This window comes from Nannobrachium achirus, assembly GCF_963921795.1.
Source record: "Nannobrachium achirus genome assembly, chromosome: 3".
NCBI lineage: Eukaryota > Metazoa > Chordata > Actinopteri > Myctophiformes > Myctophidae > Nannobrachium > Nannobrachium achirus.
Window position 1 is genome coordinate 62,604,694 of NC_137812.1, and position 21,335 is coordinate 62,626,028.

The 21,335-nt window shown below is 43.1% G+C and overlaps 2 protein-coding genes across 2 annotated transcripts; both read left to right on the forward strand.

Annotated features, from left to right (window-relative positions):
• Window positions 1-438: 438 nt before the first annotated feature.
• Window positions 439-16,456, forward strand: zfyve27 (zinc finger, FYVE domain containing 27). The gene is made up of 12 exons (XM_080721869.1): window positions 439-741; window positions 1,837-2,082; window positions 2,486-2,556; window positions 3,101-3,287; window positions 4,131-4,226; window positions 4,488-4,600; window positions 5,574-5,701; window positions 7,799-7,870; window positions 12,891-13,032; window positions 13,956-14,002; window positions 14,116-14,197; window positions 15,239-16,456. Exons 2-12 carry the CDS (start codon window positions 1,850-1,852, stop codon window positions 15,307-15,309), a joined length of 1,242 nt encoding a protein of 413 aa, XP_080577995.1. The 5' UTR covers window positions 439-741; window positions 1,837-1,849; the 3' UTR covers window positions 15,310-16,456.
• A 333-nt stretch (window positions 16,457-16,789) lies between these two features.
• On the forward strand, window positions 16,790-21,335 carry golga7ba (golgin A7 family, member Ba; the record flags this gene model as incomplete). The annotated part of the gene is made up of 5 exons (XM_080721000.1): window positions 16,790-16,819; window positions 17,954-18,079; window positions 19,308-19,460; window positions 19,579-19,680; window positions 21,252-21,335. Exons 1-5 carry the CDS (start codon window positions 16,808-16,810, stop codon window positions 21,333-21,335), a joined length of 477 nt encoding a protein of 158 aa, XP_080577126.1. The 5' UTR covers window positions 16,790-16,807.

Below are 21,335 nucleotides of genomic sequence, written 5' to 3' on the forward strand. Positions count from 1 at the left end.
TGCAGGCTACATACCCGGAGACAGACAGACAGACAGACAGACAGACAGACAGACAGACAGACAGACAGACAGACAGACAGACAGACAAACAAACAGACAAACAGACAGACAGACAGACAGACCCACACACACGGCCACGTATAGGAGCGTTGTGACCACCGCTCAAAAATAAACTGAAACTAGGCTATTTCATATATTTTGCTCAATTAGAATGATGATGGCCGCTTATAGCATTTACCTCAGCTGTGAATCAAAAGTACAAAATATTGTATTATGAGTTTTACATTATGGTGTGTGTACCCCTGTCATGCTGTGATTATTTATTATCGTGTAACCATAGAAACGAACCTGCGATCGACCAGATCGGACATCAGCTCCTTTTCCGCATTCTACTGGCCAGCCTGCCTGCACTGAACTGCATCCATAGAGGAAGTGTGACAACGCTAGCGATAGCTGGCGACAGCCAGTTGTCCAAAACAAACCCCAGTGTTTTCTAGCATTGTCTCAACAAGACATCCGATAACCCCTAAACAGTCTGATACTGTGAAGCAGCAGATGTCACCGTGGGTCTTCTGATGGCTGTCTACTGTCTGCCCAAGGCTGGGTGAAGGTCTGATCTCTCTCATCTCTGATGCTATCAGCTGGAGCGTCTGCTATAGCTAGCGACGTGTCGCACTCGTCACATCTCACCTGCTAGTTGTTGGACACCGTGTTTGTGATTTTCATCTGCATCACTCTCAGGTATTACCAGCTAGTTACCACTACTGTCTGTTGAACTTAAGTGTTGTAGGAGATACATAAAGTGGTTCCTGTGTAAATAAACCGAAAAGCTTATTAGGATCTCCTTTTAGTTGACCTTGTACCAGTGATTTGTACTGTCATGAAACTGTACTTTTTCCCTAATACATTCTTCAATCAATCAATCAATAGTACAGTATATCTCAGGTAATACCAGCTAGTACCACTACTGTAGAAGTATAGCCTGCCCTACACCCAGGGCAGGAATTTCATGGAGGACATGAAGGCCATGGCCACCGTTGCCCCTCAGTTTGGCCTTGTGCCCCTCAAAAAATGGCATGACCCGAGGCCACTATGGCCTAAATGCCCCAGCTGACTGTACCACTTTCTCCTCTGTCTCTTTCTTGTCAATATGTAGATACCAGTGTCTTTTGTTGAGATTCTGAAATCTTAACTCCCCAGTCCCCATCTTTAAACCAATCCAGTGACTTTGATTGGTAAAATCTTTATTTTATTTGATGGCTTTCCTGCCCTGGCATTTGGCCTTTGTGCCCTCAAAAAATGGACGACACCAAGGCCAATTGGCCTTGCCCCTAAAATGACGAAATTCCAGGCCTGCCTACACCTACAGTTTATCTCAGGTAATACCAGCTAGTAGCATATTATACACTGCTGTTGTAGTGGTAGTATCAGGTAATACCATTGTCTCAGGTAATATGGGCTACACTGTCTGCTATAGATGTCTCAGGTATTGGCAATACCAGCTACACTGCTGTAAAAGTCTCAGGAAAAGCACCTACATTTCGGTATCACTCAAGTTTTGTATCCAAACTAATGTCACTTAACTCTGTTGTCACTTGTCAGTCAACACCTGTGACAGTTTCATCATACTTTTGGCATGTAAAATCTTTGTTGTTGACTACACAGTCAAATCTTGAGTGTGAGTGTGCAAATGGAGCCAAATGGAACATTTTGTACGCTCAGTGGGTGAATTCACACATTTACTGTGTATTTTTACTCTAGTTCATGTTGGCCATTCAACACCCGGCTCTCCCTTTTACTTTTGACTACTATCTGTGTTTTGTTTCCTTTCCCAAGCTGCACAATAACAATGGCCCATAATGCCGGAGTGTCCCAGGACCCCCCACAGCGGGCAGGGGAACGTGGGGAGCTCGTTCGCATGGCTTCCAAAGAGATTCCCGGCTCCCCTGAAGCCTCAGAGCTGGGAAGCCCACGCTCGGTCCAGAACTTTGACCTCCTCAACATGGTGGTGTCCTACAAGAGAATGGCTATGTTTCTAGAGCCAGTCACAGATGTAGTGGAGCTGATTCGCTATGTACTCGGGTGCGTGTGCTTCAAAAACACCATTGACAACAACCACACACATTATTTATCGTCTCTTTTCGACTGCAAGAAATATGTGAACTGTGCCGTGAAACGTATTTCACACGTGTTCTGGATTTGTTTCCATACATTACAGCTCGGTTTCAGATAGGTTTCTCAGAACATGACATCTTTTTAAAACAGCAGATCTACAAGCTGTGTGTCGTGACCTTGTAGATCCCTGAGAAGGGTTGTTTAAGTTATAATTTATAAGAAGGAATTCTTTTTTAACTGATTTTTGAAGTGTCAGGCTATGGAATGTTCTGGGTTGCACTTCATAGTTCATACTCATAGTTGGAAAAAAGGATGTTGCAAAGTTAAAGTGCTTCAAATTCTGAAACGGTCTCTATTTCCTGCCTCTCAGGTGGAGGATGCCCCTGTGTTCTCTGCTTGTCTATATACTCCTGAACATCATCTTCTTCACTGTTAGTGAAGGTAAGGTGACGTCGGTCCAACAGAAGGTTTTAACACTGGTGTGCCTCATTTCTGAATGCCTACAAACCATGGCACAATTCATTAACTGCGTGTATGTCTAGGGCTGTCACAATTATTACATAATCGTCTAATCGTGATTATTTGACATAATCGCGATTCTTTTTCATAATCGTCATACTCGTTGACAATGTTCATATATTACATTTTTAAATAAAATTTAAAAATAGTGGAAATAGCAGATCTACAAGCTTACAACGCGTCGCATCGCGACGCGTTGTGAGCTTGTAGAACGGCTATTTCCACTATCAATGTTCTTTTTTTAAGTATAAAGTTGTCAAATATGTCAGTAATTTCTTTGTATATTTAGGTTATGTGTCATATCTACCATGTGCAACTTCAAAGCCTAAAAGCAGAACAGAAACTGTCAACGACAAAAACACAATTAAATCGTTAATCGCAATTATTTGAGTGACAATTAATAGTCATGTAAAATGTCCTCATCGTGACAGCCCTATGTATGTCTTATCTCCTCCTCTCTCGTCAGTGGGCTGGTTCTTGGTGTGTGTAGTGGGCGTGTCGGCGCCTGCTGCCCTGGGCTACCTGCAGGACATGTGCGGCGGCGAGGCCTCTGAGGCAGAGCTCCAGAGGAGGCGCTACAATGGCGTGCACCGCCGAGATCTGCTGCAGGTGAATCTCACCAAGCAGGACGCCATGCTGCAAGTCAAAGACCTGTAAGTGTGTGTGTGTGTGTGTGTGTGTGTGTGTGTGTGTGTGTGTGTGTGTGTGTGTGTGTGTGTGTGTGTGTGTGTGTGTGTGTGTGTGTGTGTGTGTGTGTGTGTGTGTACTGTGTGTGTGTGGTTGTAGGAATTTGGATGTGCACTTGTATGATATGATATCACACTACGTCAATCCTGTAAGTCGGGGGTCTTCAACGTTTTCGGACCAAGGACCCCTTAGTTGAGAGAGAGAGAGATGAAGCAGGGACCCCCACAACCTGTTAATAGATTCCATATAGTTTCATATTTTGACAGCACAATCATCAGTGTATTTTGGATTCATGTCGATTTGTGTTTTCAGATATTTAACCACCTGAACAGTCAATACTTTAAAAAAAACTCGACCTTTCAATCTGTAATTAGTCTACTCTTTTCCCCCTCTACACCAAAGCTCTTTGCCGAAAATAGCCGATCTACAAGCTCACAATGCCTCGCAGTGCGAGGCGTTGTGAGCTTGTAGATCTGCTATTTTTGGCTAAAGTTCTCAGAATATGGACACTTGGGTTCAAGTGGTTAATATAAAAAAGTTTAAAAAGTGGTTAATAGAAATAGAAAAAAATAGAAAAAAGTTTCTTATCACACAAAGATTTGGAGGACCCCCTGTTGAAGACCCCTGCTGTAAGTAAAGGAAAATAACTTTTTACGATTCTTTCCTGTGTTGACCACAGAGTGAACCAGTTATAATTTATGCCATTTCTATGCATTTTGACTTTTCCTTTTGCATTACTATGTGGAGTTTAGATTGTGTTGTTTATCTTTACTGAGTTCTCATGACTCAATGTGTCCATTCTTCAATAGATTGAAGCATCTGGATGATATGCTGTCTACCGCCTGTGTGTCAGCAGAATCTGTGTACAAGGTCCTATACTGGGACAATCACTCCAAGTCTTCTAGGTACACACACACACACACACACACACACACACACACACACACACACACACACACACACACACACACACACACACACACACACACACACACACACACTCTCACTCTCACTCTCACTCTCTCTCTCTCACTCACTCACTCACTCACTCACTCACACTTACTTTTTCTTAAAAGTTAATCTATCAACTGTTGATGTGTGTGTGTGTGTGTGTGTGTGTGTGTGTGTGTGTGTGTGTGTGTGTGTGTGTGTGATATTTATTCTAGGTTCTATGGAGGGATACTGTTGGTGATGTGTCTGCTGTACACCACTCCACTGGCCTGGATGCTGGCTGTGCTCAACAGTGCCCTCTTCCTGTGGAACAAAGACTTTTGCAGAGGTTACTTTATAACATAGAAATTGCTATCTTATGTCCTTCTCACAAACAGCCTTTGGGGATATTTTTTGCCCTGCATTGCTTTTGTTGAAGATTTAACATCAAGGATTCTTGTGTTGTTTTTGTTGCTTGGTTTATATCCTACAATCTCTGTACGCTCAAAGTGCAAGTCCATGTCCCAACCCATACTCATTCTTGTAGGGGTTGGCCTCTTGTCAGGGTTCAAATTCAATTGTGACGTTTCCGGTTTGTGGTATTCATGGCCAGGATCTCAAGGCGCATTCATGTCGTAGACTAGTGTTTCTCAACCTTTTTTCTGAATGGGCACACTTTTCATGTCACAAGAATCCATGGGCACACCAACATAATACGGCGGTGTAAATATCGTCACTGTTGGGAAGAAACCTTTCAAATTTGTATGTTTCTTCGCAAAGTAAAGCCCTGCTTCATCATACAAGGCTGTCGCACAACAGTAGTGAAAACGCTGTCGCGGTGCGAGGCGTTGTGTGCTTGTAGATCGGCTGTTTTCACTTGTTTAAATCATTTTTTAATTGATAAATACAATACTGGCTTTCAAGCAGTTTCAAGGGGCACACTTGACCCTTCTCAGGGGCACACCAAAGGTCCCCAGGCACAGTGGTTGAGAAACACTGTCGTAGAGGGTTTACAGTTCGGTGAGCTCGGTGGAATTGCATCACTGCTTTTTGCAGAGGAAGTGGTCTTGATTTCATCATCGGTCTGTGGCCTCCAGCTCATTATTTCATGGTCAGGTTATACGTGAACTTCCAAGTTCCACACATTTTTAAAAGCGCAATTATCAGATCTACAAGCCCATAACACGTCACACACTTGTAGTTTGGCCGTTTTCACTCTTACGATGTCACAGCAGACTGTGGACTGTCTGTCAGTCACTGGGATGTAAAGCTCCTGTGGAATGTTGTAGGTTGTAGAAGGAACGTCTCTCTTGTGCTTCCAGTTGTGCTGAACCTTCTGGAGATGTTCAACTCGGGTCGGACCCAGGCCTCAGACACGGAGACGGAGCACAGCGAGCAGGATCCCCATGGCAACCTGCAGGACTGGCCCCCTACACCCACCAGTCTGGAGGTGAGGCCAAGGACCTCTTAGTTGAGAGAGAGATGAAGCAGGGACCCCCACAACCTTTTCATAGATTTCCATATAGTTTCATCGTTTGACAACACAATCATCAGTGTATTTTGGATTCATGTTGATTTGTGTTTTCAGATATTTAACCACTTGAACCGTCAATACTTAATAAAGTTGACCTTTCACTCTGTACTTAGTCTGCTCTTTTTCCCCTCTACACCAAACCTCTTTGCCGAAAATAGCTGATCTGAGCTTGTACATCTGCTATTTTTGGCTAAAGTTCTCCGAATATGGACGCTAGGGTTCAAGTGGTTAACCCTTTAAGTGCCTATCCCGAACATGTTCGGGATATTCGGGATCAAAAACAATTTTTTATTTGCTATTTTACTTACCCCGAGCTGCTTGGAGCAACGTGGGTGGTCCCGGCTCGCCCAGCGCTCACCAACGAGAGACGCTAGATGCTCCGACGATTTATTCCATTGAAAATGGTTTAAAATAAAGTTTAGACCCCCCCCAATGTTCACCGAATGTTCATTGTAGGCGGCGCGACGTATTCCAGGGTGCCTATCCCGAACATGTCCGGGATATTTAATAAAATGAATTATTTTATCGGAGGCCTCAACGAAGCCCCGGTCTAGACGTCCATCCTTGGCCGGGACTTAGACTCGGCCATCCACGGGCCGTATTCGCGCTAACGGCCGCATCGCGCCGCCCACTCCAATAATAAATCACATCTTTAGACAGGATTTTCTCCAGATTGTGTCCCCAGACCCAAAGAGAAAGTTTTTTGCGGCTGAAATAGCTTTAGATCGGGCTTCTAAATGGGTTAGCATTTTGGCTACGTGTCAGCTAGCTTCCTCCTCTCGACACCCATAGCATTGACTGGAGTGAAAACACAAGCCAGTTGGGAGAGGGTCGACGAAAGCTATAAAGAAGGTCTATGGAGAAATCTCTGGCACTCTAGCACCCCTTGTGGCCGGATGGCACTGTATGAGTTAATATAAAAAAAGGAGAACAAAGTTTCTATCACATAAAGATTTGGAGGACCCCCTGTAGTAACTCTGTTGTAAACCCCTTCTGTATTCTTTTCATTGACTGATTACTGTATTAGCAGTTTGAATCAGTACAGTAAAACTATGCCAAAAGGATAACACAAAAAGCCCTGGGGGGACTTGTTTCCATTGTGTCAAGACAATACGTTGCATAAGAAAGAGTAAAACTGACCTGAGTTCTTGTTCTAATCGACTTGTTTCCCTCTACACACCAAATGTATATGCCCCCTCCCCCCACACAGACACAGAATAGTGTCTGTGTTATAATAGTTATATTATAAATAATAGTTATATTATAAACACAATCTGATCTAGCAATCACGACATAGGCTATTTATTATAATCACTAATTCACTATGAAGTGTCTTTAATTATAATTAAAGTAAAAATAGTCAAATAACAAACAAGGAAAAAATTGTTCTGCCCACATTATCAAACCAAAATGCCTAAACTACTGTAAATGTAGGCCTATTATAACTATGATAATGGTTCTTAATTAATCCCAATTATTAAGTATAATACTTGACCTTATAAATATAGAATGTTTATGATTATATATGTTATGAAACATCGCATAGTAGAGCGTTGCGACGGTTGCATGAGCCGATTCATGTGCCGACTTATGTGCCGTTATGGACTAAATAGTAAATCTTCAGCCCCCCGAATTTCGTCACCTCCGCGTGGTCCAGGGGAACACAACGGAGCGCTCCCTACCTCCGGTTCAGCCAATCACAAGCTTCCACTGCCGATACCGGGATGCTGTTTTGATACACGCGATACTAGAAAGGGTTCAGGTTGTTAACTGAGGTGGTGGGGAGATGGGAGGAGATTGAGGGAGAGGGTGGATCTCTCAGGGTGGGAGGGGTTGTTACTGGACGGCACATAATGATTGCACATTAACACAGAGATCACATGCACTTTGTAAGCTGCTTATGTTGTTGATCCCCTGCTATTCCATACCATGTATATAATCTCAGTTTGTGAATAATACATAACTGTGTCTGTGCGTGTATGATATCATTAATATGTGTATGCCGTTGTGTAGGACCTATCGCCTGGCAGTGTGGAGGAGGCAGAGGAGGCGGAGCCTGATGACGAGTTTAAAGATGCCATTGAGGTACTGATCGACCGATGACCGGCATGCCTGCCTATATCCTCCACATATCATATTGGCATCATGGTATTGGAGTAATTAGTTGAGCCATGCAAAGTGCGAGTGTAATACACCTGCCTGTATGTGTGTTTATGTCTGTCAGTCTCTCTGCAAACATGTTCACTGGAGGGAGGGTACTGCCCAGGGACATGCTGGGCCCCTGATTCAGCCCGGGAAAAAGAGTTGGAGAGGCCCTCATTGCGCGCTATAGAGAGAGATCTCTCTCTATAGTGCTGCTGCTACTCAAAGATTTGTGACAAAGTGACAAGCCAGTGGGCCAATTACATGAGTTATATTTCGTCGTTGTCAGATGGAAACCTTGTATGTCCAAAACCGTTTGTTTTGTATTTATCATTTTAAAAATGATTTAAACTAGTGAAAACAGCCGATCTACAAGAACTTGTAGATCTGCTGTTTTCACTACTTTTGTGCAAACAGTTTAATTTTTACTTTTGTGCAAACAGTTTAATTTTTTCCTAATGGCCGGCCTGGACCGGCCGGGAATGAACCGGCCGTTCGGGAGTGGTCCCGCTTTTCCCAATGGCCAGCACGTCCCTGGTACTGCCAGGCAGATTGTCTTGTTAGTAGTTGTGTGATTATTTGCCAGTGAGCAACTGAGCATATTCCTGAAAGTTCCCACGGCTCCCCCCATAGTCACACATTTATGTGTTCCCACAAATGGTCTAGAAATGTGGCTACAACATTGCATTTAGAGGTCCCCTGTTTCTGCTAGATTTGTCCCTATATAGTAGATACAATCTGGGTAGATGTCCCAACAGCCAGGTTAAATTTAGTTCTAAGTATTTTATAGAAAGATTTTCATTTGCACATCTCTACTTCTGAAGAGAAGCAGTCATTAGTGGCGTTTCCATAAAGCCACTTTTTGCGCATTAACGGCTTATTCGCAAAATGTTTTTATGGAAACACTTCAAAATTCGAATAAACTTTCATTATCCGCAAAAAAAGTTATCCGCTTGGAGGAGGAGGATTTTGAGCCTTTATCGAATAAACTAAATGCGCTTAAGTGAATGGAAACGGGTCAGACAATAAATGCGAATAGATTATGACGTTCTTGGTCCATTTCCCCTGCCGCTTTGTCCATGGTATAGCGTTAGCCCACAAAACAAACCTGTTGTTTGTTACACACGGAGTGACACGGACCATGTGTAAATTCCTCCCGTTTTCACCTCAAGCCATCGGTGGCGAGCGAACCCTTCCTCATCCCACGGTGTTGCGTGCCTGAAGTGCCCACCCAATCTACAAGCTCACAGGCACAGCAGCTCGCATCCACGTCTCCGCGCCGCGTTGTGAGCTTGCAGATCGGCCACATGGCCTTCCAGAGGACGCTGAAACTTGCACTGTGCAGCGACGCGACCGCGGTTTTCCCGGTGAACCGGTAGCTTTATGTATTGAGAGGAACTCTTGCCAATTTCGTAAGAGACTCGTCGCCAATTGTAATATATTTAAAAATCACACCCGTGTGAAGTGGAGCTGTGTGTGTGTGTGTGTGTGTGTGTGTGTGTGTGTGTGTGTGGATCATGTGTACCGACTTTTGTGACATTTGAAGAAAATATGTAGGAGAAGGAGCAAAAAGTGTGTTTTGGAGAAAATTCAAGATGGCGGAAAATCTATCATGGCGCAAATGGGCGTGGCCTATATGGGGAGATGCGTCATGACCCAAGGAATCCAGGGAAAAAATATTTTTAATTTTCCGACCTACAGTTCAAGAGTTACAGGCCAAAACGTAAAGTGGGGTGTTATGGCGCCACCATGCGGCCAAATGACACAATTATTTTTTATTTAATCCTTGAAATCATTATGAACCTCCTCTCCAAGTCTTGAAACTCTAGCCCCTATGGTTTGCGAGAGACAAATAATTGAATGTGAGTTTTTGCAATTCCCATTATAAGTCAATGGGGAAAATTAATTCACTAATAAATTAATATCAATTAAACTATAGAACCTTTCTCTTAGAAAAGTAATAGCCCACGATTCCCGAGTAAGCCGGTCGATTTGACATATGGCGCGAGTGTGTGGTGGCAAAACTGTGGGACTAGTGGCGTGCCGAAGTTCAGGCTACATACACACAGACACACACACAGACAGACAGACAGACACACACACACACACACACACAGACCCACACAGCCACGTATAGGGAGCCTGTGCTTCACACAGCTCCAAAAGTTATTTGGGGCCATGATGATTGACTGATAATCCCTTCTTCCCACTACTAGACAGCGACCGAGTCACAGCAGTCAGACGTGCAGACGGTGCAGTGCTCAGGTTCGGTCTGAAAAAAATCAGCCCGATCAACTCTTGCGACCGTCGCTAATTCGAATGACACCCGCAAATGGAAACATGCTAAATTCGCTTTGTCTTAATGCGTATTTCTGATAATTCGCTTCCCTAATTCGAATAAGTTTATGGAAACGCCACTATAGATGTAGATGGACAGACCTGTGTTTCTAAAGTTGTAATTGATACATTCCAGAGTCTGAGCCATGGTCTCTTTGAATTGATTTGAATACAGTATGTTTCTCAGCATTTCCCCCGCAAAATGTTTAACTTTGATTTCTTCAAACGTTTATCTTGCATATTGGCCTGCATCCTTAAATGACCAATTATCGGTATCAGCTGAATAAAACGCATATCGGTCAATCACTACGTTGAGGTAAAAACAACTTCACAACTCTTCTCATTTCTATCTCTTTCCTTCTTTACCATGGCTGTGTGTCTACCCTTTCCTAATTTGTCTATGAATTATTTAAACAATTTTAGTATTTGTCAGATTTTTCATTGCCTTGGTGTGAAATGAAATGTCCTGGTATAATACTGATAGCACCTTCCTCACCCTGTGCCCTCTTTGCATATAGTTGCAAACCTGATGTGATGAATAAGAGGTAGCAAGTTATTTGATATCTTCTAATAGTCATAGATTAGCAGTAACAAAGGACGGCTGTGAAAAGAAGATACTGTACACATCTGTCAATATGTTTGCTTCCGCTGCTTGCTGCTGCTTTTTGTCAATGAGTGATGAGGTCTTACCCAAATGACTCCTCTTCTGTTCTTTCTCTGCTGCGCTTTGAACTCAGGAGCACGCTCTTTCTCTGCAGGTGAGTGTTCTGTTTAGCAGAGGCCACCACACTGAGGGCTGTATCTTAATTGTCTTAAGCACCAGCTCTTATGCCATAAGTTAAAGGCCTGTAGTGTCCATACTGTCTCCAACCACCAAACTATTCGTCTGAGAGTTCCGACTTTCCGACGTGCAGCTTTCCGAACTCTAATTCGGGGTAATGCTTTTCAGAAGATGCAAGTGATGTCATTTTGTAGTTGAACCGGACCTTTCTGACGAAATGTTTGGTGGACGGAGACAGCATGGACAGGCCTTTAAGTTAAGGCATAAGAGCTGGTACTTAGGACAATCAAAATAGAGCCCTGATTCTCTGAAACTATAGCTTTTCTTTTCACATTCTATGCTCATGATGATCAATCCTTCTGTTTATGTGTCGTTTTGAAGATGTATGCGTGTCTGAATTTCTACATCTACTTTTACATCTACTATTACATTCTACTGTATGACATTTTTCTTTTGTATTGCTCTCTCTGCTTCCCTTATAAGGTCTCGCCTTTGGTCTTAGTGGTAAGTGGTTTCTCTCTCTTCCTCCCCCTGTCCCTCATTTACCCATCCCCCCTCCCTCCATCATCAGTGAAATAGCAACAAAGAAACCAGTGGTTGTACAAATGTCAATAATTAAAATAGCTGTGTTGCTCATCTTCCCATCTCTTATCAGGTGGGCATTCTTGTATGTTGGCAAGTCTGATAAAAGATGGGAAATATTCCCAATCTATAGTCCTGTCTTCTTCATCTCCATGCAGTGTGTGTGTTTGGTAAATGACTGCATGTTAAATGTATTAATGCACATTTGTGTAGGCATTCTGCAACATAGAGTTTTGATGACTGGCTATGGTATGAAAGTTAGCAGCCCTTTGGCTGAAGACTTTCACACACTCTGGGCAGAGGCAAATATGACCCTTCTGTCCTCCAAATGTCACTAAATGGTTGGTGCTTAATAAGTGAGTATATTATAAGTCTTGAAATCTGAAATGAAAGATGACACCATGCAGTCATCGGTGTTCAGTTCACAGCTTAGTGGTGACAGTTTGTTTGGCTTATGATATAAAGGCTTTTGCAATTCATGGATTGTTTGAGCTCTAAATACATTTGTTGAAAATCTCGGACTAAAGGCACACAGGGTCCGAATTCAGAAAAAAACTGACAATATTGTCCGAATCTGGACAAATTGGGTTCAGTTTCCCTACCAGTCTCTTCAAATTCTTTCCTCTCTGTTTGCTAGTGACCTGTTAATTTCTTGGCTACTTTCCGAGTGTGGAGAGAGTGTGATTTTAGTCCCATGTGAAACATTATTTGCAATGATTGCCAAATGTAATTCCCCATGGGTGTAATAGTTGATAGTCTAATTTAGACATGCAGACTTTGTCAATTTTATGGACTGACTCGGCAGTCTGTGCTTGTATTTTATTCTTTATTCTCGTTACCTCCTTTATACTGCTTCAGCGACTTTGGGGAGTAATCAATTTATCACATGGATGGATCAGTCGTTGAAATCTCTGCTACAGTTCCCGTCACAGTAAAAGGGATAAGGCTAAAGAATACAGGGGAGGGAGTGTTTAAGATTGTCCACTACAAAAAAAGTTAAAATCGATCAAGCCAAAGCCTGCATTAATGTGTCAAGAGTTATTTGATCTGGTGTTCTCCACTGATTGCTCCCATGGTGGGATGTAAAATGATATCATTGCGATGCCCTCTGCTGTTTTCACAGTGAATTACGTCCAGCTTGACCTGAAGCTTGAGCCGTCTGGCAACATTTCCTGGAATGGTCCAAAAAGATGATCATGTTTTAATTCAGTTTGTGGATCATAATCTCCTTTCTTTCTTTCTCTCTGTGTCTCTATGTCTCAGGAGGATGACGATGTCCATCTGGGGACTCCAGACTATGATAACATCTCTGACAATGGCCTCCTTAGCCGCAAAGAACCAATCCGCAGCAAGGTCTCCATGCTGACTGAGAAACTACGCAAGCGTTACCCCACCACGGCCACAGGTCAGCTGGCTCTGATTACAATACTCACTATATCGCTTCATTCTTCCCACAAAACCAGTCCTGTATTGATAACGTTTAAGAAAAAAAACAATCCACTCAGGCACAATCAACGCCAGATTGCAGCTTGTCCAGTTCAAAGTGATCCATAGATTACACTATTCCATGGTTAAAATGAACAAAATGTATCCAACCGTTTCTGACACTTGTGACAGATGCAACATTTCCAAGGGCACGCTGGGACATACGTTCTGGTCGTGCCCAAGGATTGTTCCATTCTGGGAAAGTATTTTTGCATGGTACAGCAATGTATACCGCACTCATATTGAACCTGACACACTAACTGTCCTGTTTGGTTGCTCCGAAGCCTCTCTCGCTCTGCCGTATGCGGTCCAGCAGACTCTTATGCTTGGCACACTTATTGCGAAACGAATCATTCTAACGTGTGGAAGACCGCTGTCATTCCAAGTTTCACTAAATGGCTTAATGAGTTTGTATCAGTAATACACTTGGAGAGGCTGCGATGCCACAGACAGGACAGTCTTGGAACATATGAATATGTCTGGGGTCCCATAACGGGTCATCTCGACTCTCTATGAGTCATAGACTATGACTGCCCATGACATCAAGTTTACGTTTAATAGTACCGTAATATGTTGGATAACTTGTATACCTCTGTAGGCTATAATTGTTCATTACTTGTACTTCAAGTAATTGTCAGAAGTTTTTTTAAATAAGACTTTTGTACTTTTTGTATGATAGGTTACTACTCTCGTTTATACTGTATCCTCTCCAGTCTGGTGTGTGTTGTATTGTCTTTTATAAAAAAAAATAATAATATTTAAAAAAAAAGAAAAACATTCCTGATCACAATATGCTCATGTCCATGTCCATATTTCTTTTACTTTCTTCCCCGCTCCCCAAAGGCAACTGTTCGAGCTGCAATGCAGTCTTCTCAGTGCTGAAGAAAAGGGTGAGACTGACAAGCCTGCTATGAACAAGAGTCAGAGACGCATTCAGTGGTTATGTGTGTCCTCTCACATGTTACAGAGATGATAATAGACCTTGTCTCTCTGCCCGTTTCAGAGGAGCTGCAGTAACTGTGGCAACAGCTTTTGTTCTCGATGCTGTTCCTTCAAGGTGCTCAGATCCTGCATGGGCGCCACAGGTGAGAAGCCGGGGATACAACCAGAAGTACCTGGATTAATACTACTACACTGTTAAAAATATCAATTTCTGCACCTTGAGAGTTCCAGATTTTACTCTGTACTACTGCTATAGACGCCTTAATGGTCCACGTCACACTGATAAAAACCAGTATGCGCACACGGGTCGGCACCAAATGAACCCCACCGCTCATAGGATGTAATGGATGGCACTCGCGTTTAAAAATGCATTCCATCAAACTTTCAGATGCCGTTTTTCTCCCAGTGTGGAGGAAGAATGCTTAGGATTTTTACTGTAATTTCTCACTCTTGAAATATATAATCCTTAGTTTCTGTTGATTGTAAACAATAATTGTGATTCAAAACAGTTGTCCTTCAAACCCCACCTCCATTCACCGTCATCAGAACAGAGGGAGCGCTCCTCATCACGGAGCGTCTACTGCTGGCCCAGCTGCAGTCCATGAAGCCTAATTTATGCTCCGTCCTGCGACGGTGTCGCGTGTAGACCTCCAAGCTCAGAAGGGTTGCATTGGTGACGCCATGTGAGCTTGTATATCAGCTACTCTTGACGCGGAATACCGTTGCGCAATGAAGTATATATGTCTCGATAAGGGCGCACCCATGGGCGCACCTCACTAGCACACAAGAGGAGGTTGAATAACCAGTGCACCCCAAAGCAACAGGTTTGGGGATCTGTTGGGAATTGATTACATGATACAGTCACCTGTGCATTCAGTCTCAATGTTTGTAAACAAATAATTGGTCTATTGTTCCAGAATGAATACACCTGGGGAGGGGGGGTTGTTTGCCACTCGGTTAACTACTTTAACTGACAGAAACACGACCTACCATGGTCCTGTGCTTCTTTTATCTTCATTACGTTCAGTCTCCTCCACGGCCATTTTCCTTGCGCTCTGTGACCAGATAAAACGTCGGAATTTATTGCATTTCCAGCACAGAAAACATACGCTGCGCTCAGGAAGAAATGCTTTGGTGGACACTCGGCCTTAACTCTTATCCTCTTACGTCTCCCCTCTCTTTAGCTCCGGAGGCCCAGAGAGAAACCGTGTTTGTTTGCGCCACCTGCAACGTATCCCTCAACAAGATGCTATGAGAGAGCAAGACAGAACTTCCATTTTTTTTATCTTCGTTTTCCCAAGATGACCAGCGGACCTTTCACTGTTCTACCCCTTCTGCTCTTCAGCGTACCTACGGCTCGTACAACGCCTTGACTTCCAAACGTTCAAGCACTTCTATCTGCGATGAGAGTGCTTGTCCCTATGTTAAACTTCCTGACACCCTCACTATGCTAAACAGCTGCCTGGTTAGTTGTTCATGTTGTGGTAGTGGGCTTATACAATTCAATTAAATTCAAAGCAGCTTTATTGGCATGCGAAAAAAACATATGTTTACATTGCCAAAGCAAGTTTCAAAACATAATAAAAACAGTTGAAAATGGGGAACATAGATACAGTTGGAGGGGGTACAGCATTGTGTAAACAGAGCTATGTCACATTTTGTCGTTATACATTGAAGAGGACTGCTCCCTGCACTGTTACTGTAAGACCTCCCGTTGACCCCCCCGCATTCCAGTCATGATGGAGACTAACGGTGTCATTAATCCCACCATCCCAGGAAGTGGACCTTCATGGTGACTGAGACTTGTTACAGTTTGGCCCCCTCCCCCAATCTATCTTTAGATGCCTGCAAACAAAAAGCAAGGACCTTTACTATTCCCTTTGCTGGGTGAAGGAATACTGTTAGGGTTCAACTGTGGTGGCTGGGGCAGTGAGCTTAGGTGATAATGTTGTGCTTTTTACATGCTTTGCTCATCCCCTCCCTTGCAGAAAAGTGATTCATCTCTAGTCTTGTCAAGATACCAAGCTCGATGTAGCAGTTTAACTGTACTGTAAAAGCTTAAAGGAGACCGTTAGAAAAAGGATTGCCATAGAGGTGTCAATACCCAAAAAGGGGATTCGAGGGAAATGTGTGTGTGTTTTTTTTTTTTACCGATTCAGACACAGATGATTGTAGTTGTTGCTATGCTTTTATTGTATTGTAATCCTATAAAACCTGTTACTGTAAAATGTTCTACTGTATCTAATATATATTTAATTTAAATCCCCCAGAAAATGCACATTAAATGATGATTTGTTCTGTATATTTTGACCACTTAAAGGATGAAATATGCATATATCATTGATTATATTAAACTCTGACAATTTGGATATCTAAAAAACAGATTCTGTGCGGTCTTTTCTCTTTTTTTTTTTAACCCATTTGGGCTGTAGGTATTGCCTGGTAAACCTGACAATTGGGACTTGTTGCCTAATGTTATTCAGTACAAGTTAATTCATACTTTTAATTAAATGCCAGTAAGACTCGTTCCAGAGGTAGGCTACTCATCTCACTGGAAATATTGCCATGACGTCGTTAAAACGGTAAAATAAACGCACATAGTGTTTTCACGCCCATATTCCTCCTCTATTCGTGTGGTCTCGTCTCTCCGCCTTCTCCCCTCCCCCCTCCAGTCCTCCAATCCTTTCTGTCTCCAAAGCGATTTCGGTACACTACACACACTGGGACGCGTCCCTACGGCCACGGATGGCAACATGGCGACGGAGGTGAGCATATATATTATAACATACACGACAATTAATCTCTTGATGTGTTTTTGTAGCGTTGAAAAGCAGCTTTTATAATTTTATTAGGCTATCTACGAAAATGAAGGCTCGAATGCTGCCAACAGTCTAGGCATGGCACAGCCTACCCCACAGGCTACACAAGGTTAAATTGTGTGAGACAATCGCAGCACGCTTGAAACAAATGTATGTTTTTTATATATATAATTTTTCTTTCGTCTAATGTATCAAGCATATTTGCTTTTAGCTTCTTTGGGCGAATGTTCGGTGAAGAAGAGGAACTGCTTTGATTTTTTTTAAATGGAAATACAAGTGGGGCAGAAACAGCGGATCATCGCGCAGACATCGCCGTGTTAAGCTGTTTTTGTGAAAGCAGATCTCTTTTTGTGTGTTGTTGAGTCGTCCCGTTAATCCAGTGTCATGTCGCCACTGATGTTTATGATGATCATGCAATATGACTGCACACGCTATATGGAGATCAGCACCGCGGACAGCGACCGTTCTGCTATTCCATCCTCACAATAATCTCTCCTCTGAACCTGTAATGTTAAAAATAAAACGAGCGACGACATTTAATTGGGATTCACCGCTTCCCACCCCCACTATCATCTGTAGGAAGAAAAAAATATATATACAAAAAATAAGAAGCTTTTGTTGTTAAAAAGAAAGAAAAATGTTTCGTCAGTTTGTTTAATCCTGTTTTGCTGAATTGATCTGTTGTGAGTTGTAGTGAAATGTTGTACCATCTCCTTCCCAGCTTGCTTCCATATCCTGGCTGCCAGAGAGAGAATGAGAGATAAGATAGTATGTCCAGTACTGGGCTCAGGTCCAACACGCAACAAGGCAGAGTGGAGTCCACACAGCTAGAGTAGTGATTGATCACATGCTGAGTGCTTGTCCTCTATCATCCAATATCCCTAAAGGCAACAGCATCTGCCGTTGTTTGCAAACATTACAATTGAATGGGTACGGGGATGGATTCTCTAATATGACAGTGTCACTCGCCAAAAAAGAACTGCTACAATCTAACAACATGTCATGATGCAACATACAGGTCTGTCCGGTGATAATGTCCTTGAATTTGAATATGCTTTCTGTGTGCTGTTTGTCCTCTAGTTCCACAACCTGCAGGAGCTGAGGCATAGTGCATCGCTGGCCAACAAAGTCTTCGTTCAGAGGGACTATAGCGAAGGCACCACCTGCAAGTTCCAAACTAAGTTCCCCTCTGAACTGGAAAGCAGGGTGAGGGGTTGTGTAGGGAACATTTTCATTTGTTTTCTCTTCAATGGCAAATGTGTGTGATTCAGTGAGTACATGTGTGTATTTGTGTCCAGTGGTGCTTTGGTGTTTTCTTTTCAGGGGGGGCGGTCATTTATTGACATCACGTGCACACACGACTCTAGATGTGTGCGTGTGCCTACATGTGCGCATGTAGCAAATAGAAAATACTGTGCTGCAGTAGAGAAACTAAAAGGTTTGCTTTGAACGAATCTGAAACAGAAGGTCTACCTACAACAGTACTGGAGCCATGTAGCCTATGAGGACGTACGCACATACAGTCACTGCTGGAAACCTGCAGTAGGTGTTAAAGTGCCATCCATATGAATAAGGGTAGCCTACTTGGGCTTGTGAATCTATGGGGATGCGCAAGCAAGCCCACCACTCACTGGTAAACCTGGTAAACTTGTTATGCAAATAGCCGTTTGATCAGATGTGCTATATGGCGCGCCATCATTCGTTGAATCTATGGGGACGTGTTATAGTCTATAAGTCTATGGTAATAGCATGCACTGTTCCGTGCCTTTCCTGCGCTTGCATGTGGGAAATGTATTGGCCCGACGCCGTCCGGCCTCGAAAGCACTACTGTTTGTGTCCATGTAGTGTCGGTCAGCAGTAATAAAATATTTGAAGAAAAGTGAGGATGTGTGTTAAAGTGTGGATGCATTGAATTACCTCATTTCGTAATAATGATAGCGTCACTTGCTTGTTATCAGCGACCGACACTGTCATACTGCCTGGCCTTCTGCTCAGCTGCTGCACTGCTGTGGAATGCCCTCCCTGACCACCTGAGAGCACCACAGTCAGTCGATGCTTTTAAATGGGGACTGAAGACCTTTCTTTTTCACAGCCTTTTAACCGTATTATTTTGGCTGTGTAATATAGGTGATCCACCATGTGCTTTTAAACCTTATCTGAGCTGTGTATAATTGTGCACTGTTCTTAATTTACTAATTTAAACTGCCTTTGACCATTTTAGGCCTTTTTAAATCTTCTTGTTTTGTTTTTGCTTTGTTTCTTTGCCTTTTTGAAAGTAGCACTTTGAGATTTGTTTCACATATAAAGTGCATTTACTACTCAAGCTTTATTATGGGTGCAAATTAACTACCTATCAGTATCTGGCAACATTTCTATGCACACTTTACTCGCAGTAGCATAACATATTATACTGTATGCTCATGCTTGTCTCCAGATTGAGCGGACACTGTTTGAGGACACTGTGAAGACGTTGAATAACTACTACACCGAGGCGGAGAAGATTGGAGGCCAGTCCTACCTGGAGGGATGCCTGGCCTGTTCCACTGCCTACCTCATCTTCCTCTGCATGGAGACACGCTATGAGAAAGTAAGACTTGGAGAAGATGTCTCTTACTGGCCCAGGATTACCTGGGTTGATAATCTGGTGCCATTTGTTCTTTCATTCTCTCATGTCAACTTGCCATTATGATCTGTCTGTGATTCAGGTACTGAAGAAGATTGCCAAGTATATCCAAGAACAAAATGAGAAGATCTACGCTCCCAGAGGGCTGCTCATCACAGATCCCATTGAAAGGGGAATGAGGGTTGTATCCTTAATCTTGTGTGTGTGTGTGGCAGGGGGGGTATGCATGTGATAATGTATTACCATGCAGGGGTGTCACAAGGGTGGGGGGAGTGGGACTGAGTTACTAGGGCCCAAGGTGGAGGGGCCTTAATTATTTTATACTTTAGCTATTGAAGAATAGCAGATATACAAGCTCACAGCGCGGCACCGAGTGCCGCACTGCGAGCTTGTAGATCTGCTATTTTTGAAAAGTCGTGAAAATGTGTGCAAATCTTTGAATATATGTGTTTTTTAAGTGAACATTTGTATCTCAAATTTTGCTTCTGGGGGGTCCCTGGAACTAAATATTTTGAGATGGGGGTCCGTGGCCAAATACATATCATTTTGGGGGTCCTGGGTTAGGGTTAGGGTTAGGGTTAGAAACATAGAAACATAGGTTTTTCAAAAACCCTTTTATAGTTATGTATGGTTGATTTTGTGTACGTTTTGGGTGAGGGATTACGTACAGTAATTCCGTCGACATACATAGTTCCTCCTATACGTTATGTCCGTGCCAAGCGCTCTCCGTTGGGCCGTGCGCCACATATTGTGCCTCGCAGCACAGAACAGAATAGCTAACAAAAGCGAAGCAGCCAAAATATGTAGAACCACAGAATTTCTTGACCCAGACTGCTGTCTGTCGGCAAAGTTGCTTCGCGGATTCGCGGTAAATGTAAAACTCTGCGAGGGTACAGATTTAACCACATATGGATCCGGAACAAAACACACCCGCATATAATTCCCAAGTATATGATGAGCCGCTGAGCTAATTAATCAGCTCTTCTTGTGTGCCTCGTCTTGTTGGCAGCTGTCGGAGGAGGATAGGCTGTGTGTGTGTGTGTGTGTGTGTGTGTGTGTGTGTGTGTGTGTGTGTGTGTGTGTGTGTGTGTGTGTGTGTGTGTGTGTGTGTGTGTGTGTGTGTGTGTGTGTGTGTGTGTGTGTGTGTGTGTGTGTGTGTGTGTGTGTGTGTGTGTGTGTGTGTGTTGCGACGTTACTTTTTTTACCGTTTCTTGATACAATATATTTCTCATTGGGACATACAGTTTGAGAACTGCTGTCATAGAGCAGAGGAAAAGTAATTTTCCTCACTACTGCGCGTCTGCGCCTACGATTGACAACGGTGGCCGTGGGTACTTCTTGCTACGGATAAATCTTCAGTCCGTCCAGTTGGGTGCCTAAAGGTGTCCGTAAAGGTCTGTATACGGAGAGAAATCATCCGGAGTGTTACTTACTGGAAGTCAAACCGGACCAAACAGAGTAAAGTTCTCTCACCCTCCGTTGCTTGTGTATTCCTGCGGTCCTTATGTACTACTATGCATGGTACTTTAGAAGGATTTGAAATATTCAAAGACTTGCACAAATTTTCAAAATAGTAGATCTACAAGCTCGCAGCGCTTGTATCTGCTATTTTTCAATAGTTAAAGCACAAAATGTGAGTGAATCCTTGTACCCAGGGCCCAGAATTTGGTGCGACACCCCTGATTACCATGTGTGATCATTGATCAACTTTCATACCTCTTATGTCGGCAGCCTCCTTAACTCCTCTTTCATCAGATTGAAATCTCTATTTACGAGGACCGAGGCTCCAGTGGTTCCAGCTCAGGCAGCAGCACAACATCCGGTAGCACCGGTCGATGA

Coding starts and splice junctions, on each gene's coding strand:
- zfyve27 (XM_080721869.1), top strand. CDS start 1,850: ATGGCCCATAATGCCGGAGTGTCCCAGGACCCCCCACAGCGGGCAGGG. Junction 4,227..4,487: donor AATCACTCCAAGTCTTCTAG/GTACACACACAC, acceptor TATTTATTCTAG/GTTCTATGGAGGGATACTGT. Junction 7,871..12,890: donor AGTTTAAAGATGCCATTGAG/GTACTGATCGAC, acceptor TCTATGTCTCAG/GAGGATGACGATGTCCATCT.